The sequence below is a fragment of the Primulina huaijiensis genome, chromosome 15 (genome assembly GCF_012295235.1).
Source record: "Primulina huaijiensis isolate GDHJ02 chromosome 15, ASM1229523v2, whole genome shotgun sequence".
NCBI lineage: Eukaryota > Viridiplantae > Streptophyta > Magnoliopsida > Lamiales > Gesneriaceae > Primulina > Primulina huaijiensis.
This window is the reverse complement of record NC_133320.1, coordinates 19,718,205-19,732,304: the sequence shown is the minus strand read 5'-3', so window position 1 is coordinate 19,732,304 and position 14,100 is coordinate 19,718,205. Positions and strand designations below refer to the sequence as shown.

The 14,100-nt window shown below is 35.7% G+C and overlaps 2 protein-coding genes and 2 long non-coding RNA genes across 5 annotated transcripts; 1 reads left to right on the top strand and 3 right to left on the bottom strand.

Moving 5' to 3' along the window:
* Positions 1-901: 901 nt before the first annotated feature.
* LOC140959518 (TORTIFOLIA1-like protein 3) lies at positions 902-4,197 on the top strand. 2 transcript variants are annotated; one of them, XR_012172004.1, is made up of 4 exons: positions 902-1,867; positions 1,964-2,072; positions 2,608-3,244; positions 3,553-3,688. XR_012172004.1 is itself a non-coding variant. In XM_073417391.1 (4 exons), exons 1-4 carry the CDS (start codon positions 1,058-1,060, stop codon positions 3,871-3,873), a joined length of 1,785 nt encoding a protein of 594 aa, XP_073273492.1. In that variant the 5' UTR covers positions 907-1,057; the 3' UTR covers positions 3,874-4,197. The 2 variants fall into 2 exon arrangements, 1 of the variants encoding a protein (XP_073273492.1); XM_073417391.1 differs by having other exon boundaries at positions 907-1,867; positions 2,608-3,152; positions 3,553-4,197.
* A 406-nt stretch (positions 4,198-4,603) lies between these two features.
* LOC140959519 (uncharacterized) lies at positions 4,604-7,937 on the bottom strand. The gene is made up of 2 exons (XR_012172005.1): positions 7,746-7,937; positions 4,604-4,899 (listed from the first exon to the last, which is right to left on the bottom strand). It is a non-coding gene; the product is annotated as an uncharacterized lncRNA (long non-coding RNA).
* A 727-nt stretch (positions 7,938-8,664) lies between these two features.
* Positions 8,665-12,202, bottom strand: LOC140959925 (serine/threonine-protein kinase AtPK2/AtPK19-like). Its single transcript, XM_073417981.1, has 6 exons — positions 11,305-12,202; positions 10,157-10,239; positions 9,958-10,078; positions 9,653-9,826; positions 9,374-9,481; positions 8,665-9,164 (listed from the first exon to the last, which is right to left on the bottom strand). The coding sequence occupies exons 1-6, from the start codon at positions 11,983-11,985 to the stop codon at positions 8,868-8,870; spliced, it is 1,464 nt and encodes a 487-aa protein (XP_073274082.1). The 5' UTR covers positions 11,986-12,202; the 3' UTR covers positions 8,665-8,867.
* A 1,273-nt stretch (positions 12,203-13,475) lies between these two features.
* On the bottom strand, positions 13,476-13,832 carry LOC140958208 (uncharacterized). Its single transcript, XR_012171755.1, has 2 exons — positions 13,775-13,832; positions 13,476-13,739 (listed from the first exon to the last, which is right to left on the bottom strand). It is a non-coding gene; the product is annotated as an uncharacterized lncRNA (long non-coding RNA).
* Between the last annotated feature and the right edge of the window lie 268 nt (positions 13,833-14,100).

Below are 14,100 nucleotides of genomic sequence, written 5' to 3'. Positions count from 1 at the left end.
TCGGTTATACATACGGAGAGTGTAATAAATTTTATCATTTTTCGATCACTTATTTTCCGCTGCATTGGACCGTTATGCACATTAAATTCCTGATATTTGGACCACTTTATAGGCCCTATATATCGAGTATCCTACATTTTAATTTACCTCCTTTTGAAATATAATAATATTTCGCACAAGTATCATATCATAAAAAAAAACCAAAAATTCAATATTCACGCATTTGTGAACGTTCAAATTAATAGAATAGATGAACATTTGATCATATGTCATGAGTTCGATCTTCGATCATTATCAACACTTTGTTCGAACGAACTTGTCATGTAAAGTTTGTTAAGTTGATTTACTTGGTCAGCGTAACTATTGTATTAGCCCAATGTTATGTATGCATAGGTAACTTATATATAAGTAGGCATCAACATTATTGTATTATGTAATTACCTAACTTGACTTTTGATCGAGTAAAGCTATAAAATTGCCTATCTGATGATGCGTATGTAGTTATTTTAAAACGAACAAAGTAAATCTCACAATGTATCTTATTATATTATTTTATTTAATACAATTATATATCCCCTCCAATAATGGCCAGCTATTTTCTCATTTCAATAATCCATCTATCTTTACACCTTAATTACATATTTGATATAAATAATTACTTATATATATATATATAAGTTTATGTTGACTATACGTAGTTCTATGTAAAAAAAATGGAAGAAAATAAAACAAATTATTATTATTATTTTTTTTGAAAAAATGAATAATCTAACAGATAAAAACATCCAATATATACATAATAAACAAACAATAAAAAGAAAAAGAAAAGAAAAGAGATGGAAAAAATTGAGGACCATCTAACGACGCCGTTTATAAACGTAGTAACGACCTCAATTTGTATATATATATATGTAAGTTGAAGAAATGTAGTGGCCTAAACTCCATTACAGCTATATGAGCTCATTCAGATCCACGACCGCCGTAATGCAGCCGGATATCCCGCCGGCTCTGCCACCTCAATCTTGAATTCTCTTTGCATTCACCTTTTTCTTCAAATATGTCGGATTCTAAGTCCAAGAAAGCTCAGTTACGGGACCTCAAGCACCGCGTGCTCTCCGCGCTGCACAAACTCGCCGATCGGGACACGCATTCAGCCGCCGCGTTGGAGCTGGAATCCATCGCCAAAACCCTTTCCGCTGACGCTCTCCCGTCGTTCGTTTCCTCCATCTCCGCCACGGACTCAGCGGACAAGTCCCTTGTTCGCCGCCAGTGCCTACGTCTGGTTTCTATTCTTTCCGAGCACCACGGTGACTCCCTCTCCCCATACCTCTCCAAACTCCTCTCCTCCATCGTTCGACGTCTACGCGACCCTGACTCCTCAATCCGATCCTCCTGCGTTGCTGCCACTCTCTCCATCTCCTCCAACCTCACCAACCCACCATTTACTTCGATGACCAAGCCTTTTATCGAGTCCCTCTTCGTTGAACAGGATTTGAACGCCCAAAACGGCGCAGCATTATGCTTGGCTGCTGTAATGGAGGGATCTAGAAACATAGACATAGCGAGCTTGAGAAAATTGTTGCCCAGGCTTGAGAAATTGGCGAAATGCGAAAGTTTTAAAGCGAAAGCCGCCTTAGTAACGTTGATTGGTGGCATCGTGGGAGTGGATGGAGTGCTCAGAAATTGTGGGAGCAATGCGATCAAGAATTTAGTTGCATGTTTGATGGAGTTTCTCAGCAGTGACGATTGGGCCGCGAGAAAGGCGGCTGCCGAGGCGTTGATGAAGGTGACGAGGGTAGAGAAAAACACATTGTCCGAGGAAAAGGCTTCATGCTTGAAGACTTTTGAGGCTAAGAGATTTGACAAGGTTTGATCTTGAAATTGGGTGGATTGAATTGGAGACATCTTATTGTATCTAACAACCCGTGTTTTCTTGATTTGTTCGTGCGTCACATTTGACCAGGTGAAGGCGGTGAGGGAGACGATGAATCAGATGATCGAGGCTTGGAAGGAGATACCGGATCCGTGTGGTGCGGTTTCGCCACCACCCGAATCAGGGTCATCATCCAAAGGTAGTGGCAATTGTCATTTCTCTTTCATGGTTGATGGTGCTGTAAAGTCACTGATGTAATTGCCCTATATCTTGCTGATTCTTTCGTTTTCTTGCTTGAATTTTCAAAATACATGTGAAATAAGTTTTATTTAATATAGAAATTAATTCGATTATGATATTGTTTGCGTGCTATAGACTTTGTTTCAGCCATTGTCCGCTTGATTTTGTCTTCGTGGTTGTTTATTTTTTTTTATCTTCATATGAATGCTGGCCACAGTTTGGTTGAAACTGTGGATGATCCTCAGTCATCTATCCATGTTTGAGTGGGGGTGTGCAATTCTTGATTGTTTAGTGTTGGTTGTTGGACTGATTCTTATTATAGTTTTTCCCTTTATTCTGTCCTTTTGATTCATTCATTTGGATTATAATACGATGAATTCCATTATTGGCCTAGCATCTCTTTAATTCATTTTGCCCACAGTTGCTTTTGTGACTGTCAAGTATTACACATTAGTTAACATTGTTTTTTAATGTTCCTTTTGCTTTGGGTACAGAAAAGGGTAGTACCGAACATTATCCGCCTGGCTCCAAAACTAATATGAGCTCCATCACTCGAGCAAAATCACGAAGCCCTCTTCAGTATCCTGTCGGTAGGACCAGTTTTTCTGATAATTCCCCTGCCCGGAAGAGTTCTTGCAAAAGTACCGAAAACAGAGTCGGTCCAATATTGTTCCGGAAGCTGGATCTCAAAAAACTCTCAAATTCGAAACTCGAAATTTCCCCTAGTACCGTTTTTTCTGGCACCGTGATTTCAAAAAACACTTGGGATAAAGTTGAAAAGGATTTAGAGTTAATAGACGAGGTAGAACGTTCTGCAAGTTCGAAAATTAAATTTGCTCGCATCAATGACATGTATTATAAGCAGCTCTGTGTCTCTAAAAGTGGTGGTGTAGTTGTTCCATGTGGCGATGCTAGTGTTTTAGCGAGCAATGAAACAGATCTCTTTCCAAAGAGGAGAGAAAGTGAGGAGCTATGTTTAATAAGGAAGCAACTTGTTCAGATTGAAACTCAGCAATCCCATTTACTGGATCTTCTCCAGGTATAGACAGATACCTTCTACATGTACTAGGATTCAACTACATGCTACATGATGGTTGCCGAACCGATTCTTGAAATGCACTCATATTACAGGTTGAACACAATTTCTTGTTTTTTGGGTAGTCAGCCTTCCTCAATGTTGGATTTTTTCATGCAAGATTCATATTTTTCGTAACTTACTTCCTTTTTTATCATTCAAACATCCGCCATCGTTATCTGTGTGACAGCATCTGTGATTCAACAATCAAACGATATCTTTTGTACTAACATCTAGTTATGCACTTAGAGCTACCTGAAGCTTTACATGATTGCTGTGATCTATTCGATTCCCGTTGAGTGCTAGTACACTTTCATACTGTAAGCCATTATACAGACTTATTTTTTTGGTTTTCCAAATCCAGAGATTAATGGGGAGCTCGCCAAATTTTATGCATTCTCTGGAGGCACGTATCCGTGGTTTAGAACTGGCATTGGATGAATTTTCATTTGATTTAGCTGCACCAACAAGAAGAATGCCGCAAAATAGTGCTGCTGGAACCATGCTTTGCAACTTACCTGGTACAGAATTCTTCCGCTCAAAACTATGGAGAAAAACAGGTTGTCTTTCAACTACCGTATCGCCTGCGTCCCCCGAGGGGTTTATGAAAAGCTCTAGATATCAACTCCGAGGAGGACGTGGGCTCATTATGAACCCTTTGGCCGAAATCCCTACGGGCTCGTAGTGTATTTTAGAAGTTCCCACATGTGGAGTTGTAAATAATGTTGCAATTTGATATTGTGAAGGACGTATGGCAGCAATTCTTTTTCGCCAGCCAATACTTAGTCAAAGCCAAATCAATATCTCTAAAGAAATTGATGTCAGAAAAGGGAAGAAATTTGGACAAGAGTATTCGTAGGACAAGGTTGGCTTCTCTCTGCAGCTTGGTGTGTATACTAAAGAGCAGATGCACCTTTATGCTTTCTTTTCTTTTCTTTTGTTTTTTTTAATGTATTGAGATTTCATATCCATTCTTCGTTTTTTTAAAAATGACTTATTCCCAACTTTAGTCCAAGGCCACTCGGACCCATCCCAAGATGTGATTTCGCATGCTTGTATGATGAAAATGACATCGAACCTTTGATGAATGTTTTTGTTTAAAAAGATTGATGACGGACCACCAAAAATTTGATTTGATTTACAAAGGGTGATGAAAGAATAATGAAACACGTTAAGTCCTAACAACATTCAATGCAAATTTTCTAATAAATACACGCAAACATCGGTCGATTGTTATTCTCAGTCTTGTAAATGAAAAATTAAAGAGAACCAATATCTACACAGTATAGCAAAAGACAAAAGATAAGCCCATCTGTAGATAAGTATAGCAAAAGACAATAAGTAGTGGTCTGAAATCGACAGAGCCGTATAATTTACCTTGAGAACCTCTAATTACTCAAACAGCCACAAAAAAATATATCAAATGGTATCCTAAATTTTCATTCAATTGTCGTGTGAACATGAAAACCCTTCATTCAAAAACAACTCAAATCAAGTAGTCCAGCATCACGCCATTTCAACATTAATAATCAAACTTAAATGTTAAACTATCTGCTCCAACTTAATGTAACATATATCAACCTGGACCGGCTAGCTGCGGTATTTTTGGTTCATCGAGTTGCAAGAGCATTGTCACAAAATTTCAGCCTGTGAAAAATGAACAATTCAGTACTCAGCCCTTTTGATCCGTCAATCCCTCTTGGTCAGCCTTCTGCAAAATAATTCAATAACACACAACCAAAGTTAAATATCACGAGGAAGATAATGAATGTGTAAGTAAAAGAAAACATGAACAATGAAGAGTAGCTAGTGATCTTAAATTGATTATATCCAACGAGGTATGCATTTTTGTCATAAAATTTTCAACCAATGGCAGAAAACTAGCTGTACACAAAAACATGATAAATGCAATCTAAATACACGTTCAAAGCCAAGTATTGGAAAGGGAAAAAGAAAATGTTAGTGTCACCACCAGTGATGATTCTAACAGAGAATGTCGAATAAGAAAAACATTAAATAAGATTTTTGAAAGTATGGCAAAACTTATTCGCAAAAAGATTGACACAAATTAATTTGCTTTGTCAACCCTTCAGGCTTCATCAACAAGATCATATACACTTAATTCAATGCTATAAATACTATGATTATGCATAACTCAATCAAGTTACACAATACATACATAAATGTGAGAAAGTAAAGCGCTATCCCTGTCTCGATTATATTGATACATAGTGTCTTTATGACAGCTATCAATTTTAAAAATGTATATCAAATTATTGGGTCCACACAGATGACAGTTAGGAAAAAATGCACTTTTGTAAACAGACCAAAATAAATCATGCCTCAAAGCACATTACAGTTATAAGAAACAAGGTAGGCACTCTCGAAGAGATAATCACTAAGGTAACAGCCTCTAAATATAAATCCTCGATAATTTTCTGATGAAATTTCAGATTGAAGCGAACAAATGAGATTAACTAAGATTCATGTTGACACATACTAGTTCCTACTAAATTTTAACTTCACTAACCTTCAAGTTCATGGAAAGAAGAGCTTCATTTCTTACACAGATATTCTTAAAGTTTGTTGACCACATGGACAAGTGAATCAATCATTGTCTTTATTAACTATCACACTTTTATATCATATTGATGTTTAATATATTTTTGAAGCATTGGTTTAATTCCAGTGTATGCCACTAACAATGACAACTTGGATAATTGAATTATCACTTTTACACCTTACCTAAGAACTGCTTATTGAGTTATTTGGAAACTCTATATCCCTTCACTCACTCCCCATCAATTCAACCCGCATGGTCACTTTAAGGAACTTAGGAGCGTTAGTCACAGTAATGAATACGGTGAACTCAAAAATCGCAGTCATTTGGGGTGTAAGAAGAAATTTAGGGGCACACTAAATCTACGTAATGCTCAATAAACAAATGAAAAAACAGGAAATTGTTTGGGATCAGGATACCATCAGTAAGAAACTTCAAATTACAGCAACATTCAGTAAACTTCTGCAAGCATTAACAAATTTGACGATTCTGCTATTATGGCAATTATATAAATTTAGATGCCAAAATATCAATGCCACTTTGAGCTACACTAAATAAAGAATTTTTTCACAACTATCTCTGGAAGCCTAAAAATTAAGGTGAACGGCAGCTCCTTAACTCGAAATACGATTTGTGAGACACAAGGATGGATGTCCATCAAAGCCAGTGGGGGCAATTACATCCACAGGCATCTTTAGCTATACCATTCACGGTAAGCTATGTAGTATGGATACTCCTAATGTTTTTTAATAAAAATATCGGACACGGATACGATATATATTTATACATAATATTTATAAATATTTTAATAATTGTCGTATCTTAGCTTTATTGTCTTATATTTTCAAAATTTCCCGTATCGTATTCGATAAGATATCCGTACCCGTATCCATGCAACATAAACGGTGAGCCTATATAGTCTTGAATGAAATCACGTTAATTTTGTATATATCCCCCTCGGAACATTCTTTAAATAACCATTTTTCCGATGCACCTCAAGAAACAGATTTTCATGGTATATGATAAGCCCTCAAGGTTATGTTTCCGAGAAGAATGCTAATATTACATTAGGATCATGGATTCTACTGAAAATTTCGAGAATAACATTGTCACTATGTTGCTATAGATTAAACATAAAAAAATAATTGCAGAACATGAACATTAAAATATTTGCAAATCGCAGCTCCATGGCTCCACTCACATTTTGTAGTTATACATTTATACGTGCATTTTATTTCCACACATATTGAACTACATTTCAAAGTATTGAAATTGAGAGAATATACTTAAAATGCAACAAAAATTATTTTCCCCTTGTTACTTTTTTTTCCATCTCTTCTTGTTGGCATATTATCATGTACCAAAACAAAGCACAAAGAAAAGAGTTCCGTTTTTCTGTTAGAAAAGAAAATATGTATGGAAAAGGCTTATCATATTTGTCATACCGTAATATTATTTTGAAAAAAGGTAAGGCGATTTTGCTTTTCCTTTTCAATTTTCTCAACAAAGTATGAGATCCGAGCACAACATCACAGCCACCTCTCGATAGCGCCATGGGCCCATGGAACCACCACAGTCCACAGGAACCCTGAGGGAATATTTCACTCCCACTGAATCAATTTCTGGATCCATTCTAATTGAACGATCAACTTCTTCAACAGTGCATCAGACAAAAAACATGGAAGCCTACTATTCACACAAAGATCAACACTCCACATCTCTCTTCCTTTCTCATTCATAAATTTCTAATTAAAAAACCCCAGCTATTTATTATCCCCCTATGAATTCAATTCACATGCATATCCCTCTAACTGAATTTTAGTTATTAAAAAAAAAAAGTGTGCACTATTGCAACCATCAGGAATTCCTCAATAACGTGAAAAACATTAAGAGTAGTTGCCTGCCTTTCAATCTAACGATAATAAGAAGACGATAAATTATCCAATTTCACAATTAGAAAAATAAAGCAAAACAATAAAAGTCCCGAGGTTTAATACCGATTGGGCGGAATGCCAGGCGAGACCACGGTAAACGTTGACAGAGAAAGTAGCAGCTAGATAAATGGAGGCGATGCCGAGCCCCGCCGTGAAGGCCTTGAATGTCCAGTCCCCTATTGTGCTCGCCTTCACCATTTAAGCGATTCCTCGTCCGCTGCGACTCTCCAGGATATATATTCTACTAATTTTCATTTTTCACCTAACTTTAATTTAATTTTATTTTTTAAAAAGAATTTTAATTTAATTTTCGTATCTATTAAATTAATAATTTTTTTTAATAAAAAAAAACAATGAGACCTCCCCTCCCCACCTCTAAATTTTAATTATTTAAAATCATTATGTTTTTTTAATTATTAATAAAATTTATGAACTTTAATATTTAAAAAATAGTATTTGTTAATTGAGTAGGTATCTTGTGAAACGGTCTCACGAATCTTTATCTGTGAGACATGTTAATCCTACCGATATTCACAATAAAAAGTAATACTCTTAGCATAAAAAATAATACTTTTTCATGGATGAACCAAATAAGATATCTATCTCACAAAATACGATCCCTGAAACCGTCTCACACAAGTTTTTGCTTTGTTAATTATACACGACAAATAAATCAATTAATAAATAAACTAAAAATAATAATATTGATAATAGAAACACCAAAAAATTATGTGAAATAAAATAATAAGAATGATGATAATATTAATTAAAAATATTAAAAACAAATAAAATTAACAACAATAATAAAAAGATATTAGCGAAATTAAGATTGAATATAATTTCTATTAAATCCAGCTAACCAATCAATCCGATTTAATTTTAAAATAAATTTATAATAATACATGTACTTTTAGAATTTGAATGAATATATTTTAATGCATTATTAAAATCTTTATTGAAAAGATAATTATATAAAACAAGATTAATCAATCAATTATGTGCTTAAAAATTCAGTCAAAAACTAAAATAATCCATCCATCCATCCATCCTTCAGAATTTGGAATACAGATATGCAGTAAATCCTGAACCCTGCTCAAATTTGGCAACGAGTACAAAACAATTGAACTAATTCAAGTATTAGCTTGCAAGATGAGACAAATCTGTTCAAACTTGGCCCTACATCGGCTACAAACTCGTTCTCTCAGATGATAGCCAGGGATTAGGCGCCACATATGTGTACCCTTGGAAATGCTCACCTGCTGTTGGAGTTGGAGCCGGAGAGTCGTCTAATGGCATCGCAGTCCAGCATCGATCAAAATTCGCCGTGCAATCTTTCCCACTCACATCTGGTCTAAACTTAGGCAGTAGTTCTCTTGCCTCCAATTTCTTCCAGTTTATAGTCCGAAACCATTTGTGATATTTCACTTCGTCTGCTCCGTTAGGTCCGCTCCCTAACCTTTGAGACGGATCTTTTTGAAGCAACTATAACGAAAAAGGGGAAATTCACAATCCAAAATAAGAAATGAAGAGAGAAACATGTTGGGCTATAAGTCCAAGACGAGAGCCTTGGTCCAAGGAATTCTTTATCAGGTGTCAGAATCCCTCAAACTTATAAATGACTGCACAACTTGTTATGAAGAAGATGTTGGACATATAACAAAAGATACACAGATTAAAGAACTTTGACGCACCCCTTTCAGTAAAGAGTGGGCCTCACTGCTCAAACGAGGCGGGAGCTTCATTTTTTCCTTGATGATTTTCTCCTGGAGCTTCTTTCTGTTTGCATGTGTGTACGGTGGCTGAAATAAAGTCAGCAATGGGCAATCAGAGCCAGAGATGGAAATTGGAATACTGAGTTGATTTTTTGTGTACCAATTGAAATGGCTAAAAATACACATTCATCGAACGAACGTTTTCGATTTAGGATTCCTTGAATTTTTGGACTGTTAGTTAAAAACTGTGAATAACACCTTGCCGCTGAGCATTTCATATAAAAGGATTCCAATGCTCCACCAATCAGCATTCTTGTTATGACCTTTAGATAGTAAGATTTCCGGAGCCATGTATTCTGTCGTCCCACACATTGAATTTGATCTGCTTGATTCATCGATCTCTTTGGCAAGTCCAAAATCAGTCAACATAACCTGTAAACAAGCTGCTAAATTAGTTTCCACAAGAAAACAATAGGGAGAGAGAATTAATTTGAACGGTGGGAACAATGGATGTGATAATTTCATGCACGGTGAATGTACATAAAGTTATGCCATGGTCATACGTGCCCCTCAGCATCCATGAGAATATTTTCAGGTTTTAAATCTCGATGCACAATCCCGCTCTTGTGAAGATGTGAGACAGCGGATACAATCTCAGCAGTATAAACCCTTGCCTGATCCTCACTAAACCAAGACATAGCCGAAAACAGAAATTAAGTTCTGGAAACACATTATTGGTTATGAAAACAAATTCGAATGTACCTGAAAATCCCTTGTCTGTACAGATGATAAAAAAGATGGCCACCATTTATGAAGTCCAGTATCAAATACAGTTTAGACTTGGTCTGCAGTATATGGGAAGTAAACTTGTAAGACATCAAACAGAGCGGTAAGGGGGAAGGCAGGTCAATAGCAAAGGTGTTAAAAGCAAACACTGAAAAACGCAAGCCAAGATGCAGCCTTGTATTGAAGTGCACACCTTGGTGTGCCTAAAGGGCTCAGAACGTGCTTAAGCTCATGTCTTTTGTATCAGAACTTTCTTCATAAATATGCTTTACTAGACTTCCTTTGTCAAATACACACCTTCCCATGTATGCCTGGGTTCTAAAGCATTAATGCGCCAAACGGCCTAACAATGCAACTAAAATGCTTTGCAGATACAGGGTGGGGCTTTTGTATGGAGCCTCAATATATCATGATGGACCCTTCAGGCATATATCCCACAAGGAAACTAAAAAACTACATAATTTTACGGGGTGCCAACCTCTGTTTATCAGTTGTACGCGTAAGCTTGAAACTATCTTATTAAATTTTTGCCCAACTAAGCTTAACCCTTAATGGCAAGAGAGCTGTTTCAAGTTCTTATATAGTATGTGCTAGCAAACACGAATTCTAAACTCTGACTTCTACCATGCCCTCGAACAAAGGTGAACAACAAAATACTTCTCAAAATAAGATTAATCCAAGTCTTTTTTTAGTGTACAATTGAGTCTCAAACCCATAATCTCGTCCCAAATTGGGACCTTAGGATCCCTACCTAGTAAATCTTTTTAAGTTCTTCTATAGCCTCATTTTTAAGTTCATCTATGTATTTAATATTGGGAAATCTAGAAATACTGGAACGAGGCGATATATCAATCCTATAAAGGCAAAGGTCCAGTGGGTGGAAATTAGGTGTTCTCATTCATGAGGCGGTCGTACAGAAGAAGAATGAAAAGAACTGAAGTTTTAAACGCCATATACACATCAATAAGTGCATTTCAAAACTCACGTTAAAAATATTAGACGAACTAAACATGCGACATAAATTGCACAAATAACTAATTCCAAATTAATTTCAAAGATGAAAAGCTCCATAAATCAGAATCGTCGATAAAAAAAAAGGAAAATGAAAAGAAAAAAGCACCAACTTGAAAGGAGTAACGCAGCTGAACAATGAAGGGATGAACTACTTTGGTGAGAATATCCCTCTCAGCTCTCATGTAATCGACATGATTGTTCTTGATTATGGTATCCTTCTTCATTACTTTCATCGCAAAAATCCCATCTCCATCATTACAATCACCATCCCCACCTTTCATCCTCACCTGAAAAACTTTCCCAAATGCACCTTTCCCAATCACCCTCATTATCTCAAAATCCCCGGGCCCCACCTTGTTAATCTCCTCTCCTGCACCATTCTCCACCACCTCGCTAACCACATCATGATCACAAACAAACTCACAAAAGTTTTCATCTTTCCTACTCTCCACATCATTATTGCCCGTATCATCAGATGAAGAGTAGCATAATTGGTCACGCTCGAAGGGGGGAAGTGATTTGGAGAGCGTGAAACGTGGAGAAGGGCCCACTAAGGAGTGGGAACGGTGATGAATGACTATTGGGTCACCCAGAAAGAGCGAAGAAGAGGAGGGAGGAGAAGAGGAAGGTAAGGGACCGAAGAGTTCGGAGAAATCGAAATCTTGGGATGGATCGGTGGAGGGAGAGGATGGGATGTGGAGGTGGGTTAGCCTAGAAGCTAACATGGAGTGAAGGGTCTTCTTGGTGAGGTTATGGTGGGACGTTGAAGAAGATGAAACGGTGTTTTCCATGGCTGATTTCTGCGACTCAAATCAGATTAGGCCAACCGAGATGGCAGGCGGATATCTTACTTGGGTTACATTTGTGCGTGTATTCGTGTTTGCAGTTGCAGAGATTCGTCGAGAGAGAAACAACGGTAAAGGCGACGGCGGTGGCTGGCCGTTGTTCGGAGAATTGTACAGGTACTGGCTGCATATATCCCGAGGAATATTTGTGTTAGAATTAGATTTTTATATATTTTATTTATTATTATAATGCAAATGCAATTATAAATCATATATGTAGATAATAATATAAAAGATATACATCGACATACGCGTTACGTGTTTATATAATATTTTTTATAATTTATTTGATTTATATTTAAATGTGAATCAAAATATAATTATAATAAATAGTGATGGACTACACTGTAATTTTGATATATAAATTAAAAAATAAAAGAATAAAAAAATGACTTCAATAAGAATTGAACATATAACGTAAACACTCTATCCGTTGAACTACCCATAACTTACATTAAAATTTTAACATTTTATTAATATATATAATTATTAAAACAGACCATGACACTAAAATTAGTTATTTTAAGTGTCTCAAACTTAATAAAATAATATAGATAAATTGATTTATTATTATATAATTTAAAATTTTAGGTTATGCTGGGCAAAAACTTGGCTTGTTTAGACGTATTCTTTTTCGCTTCTAGTTTCTAACCTTTGAAAGATACGGATATTCGGAGAATAATTTGATCAAATATTTAAAAAAAAAAAAGAGAGAGAGAATATCGATTTCAAATATATAGGAAGATATTATTTTTTTAAAAAATATTTAATCAAAATTATTTGATTGACTACCACCAAAAGATATTTATGTAACACATGAATTTCATAAATTTGGTTGAACAAGCTCGAATATTGATAATTCCAATTTGAAATTCAATTTATTTATAAATCCAGTTCGATTTCAACTTGAATTTTCACAAATGTGTCATAAGTTTATTTTAAAATTATGACTTATACGAGTACATCATTTTCTTAATTAAATATTTGACCGAAGTTATTTTACAAATTTTGCAAGGCATGAACCTTTTGTCAAGCATACAATTCTCTCATTTTTCAATAGAACCCACCCGTTAGAGTTGTGATTTTTTCTTAACATGTAATGCATGTCATATGTTTGTTGAAATGCGAATATGGTAAGGTGCAAAATGGTAAAAGAGTTTACCGTATTTGATACTAGAAGTTTAAAACCACCGAGAGAAGTTAATTGCAAGCTTGTTACTTGTATTTTTCGCAACTCTGCGCTAGCTGATATGAATTGCTCTTTGCTTTTATATAACAAAGTTTTTTTTAGCAACTTGGGATGCTTATGTATTAACTTAGTTGAACTTCAACAACTCTTGAGAAAGTAGAAAATGAGCACTAATTTAAAATATACATATTTTTGCTTGGATTCATTTTCCAGTTGCATGATTGAGCTTTTAATTATTTTTTTGTGATTAGGCATTCTGGAGTACTCATGCAGGCATTTTTTGTTCTTGTAATCAGAAAGGTTCTAGCTTTTGCAACTTTCCATCATTTTCTGGTTGAGCTTTGAGGTGTAAGTTTATATTTTTCTTGATCAGGTTGTGAGAGTGGAAAAGCGGATAAATGAGATCGTGAACAGGTTAAACAAGACAAAGGTTGAAAGAAAACCTGCTTTGAGTAAATTGCTAATCCAGAGGTAAACATTTGCAATCGTCTACCTGTGCAAGAGTGTTTACCTTTTGAGTACCTTATATGCCAGTCAGTCGTCTACTCGCTCTGATACAGCTGAGCTGTAGAACTTTTTGTTGTATCATTGAGCGACGAGACTAGGAAAGTTTAGTTCACAAATTACACTCAATTGTACAGCACGCAATTAGATTGACAAAAGTTCTTGCTTGAAATATTAATGGTTAGAGTTAACTTTTTCATGCTATTAGTCATGTTCTGTCTAAACATGCTGCTGCTGTCATAAAGTATAAAAAAAAATGCCCATTTAAGGCTCTTGAAGTCTGCGCCATATTTGGCGGAGAGGGAATTTGGCGCAGGGAAAGTTAACTTTTTTTTTTTAATTATAAATATTAGTATTAAAAATTATAA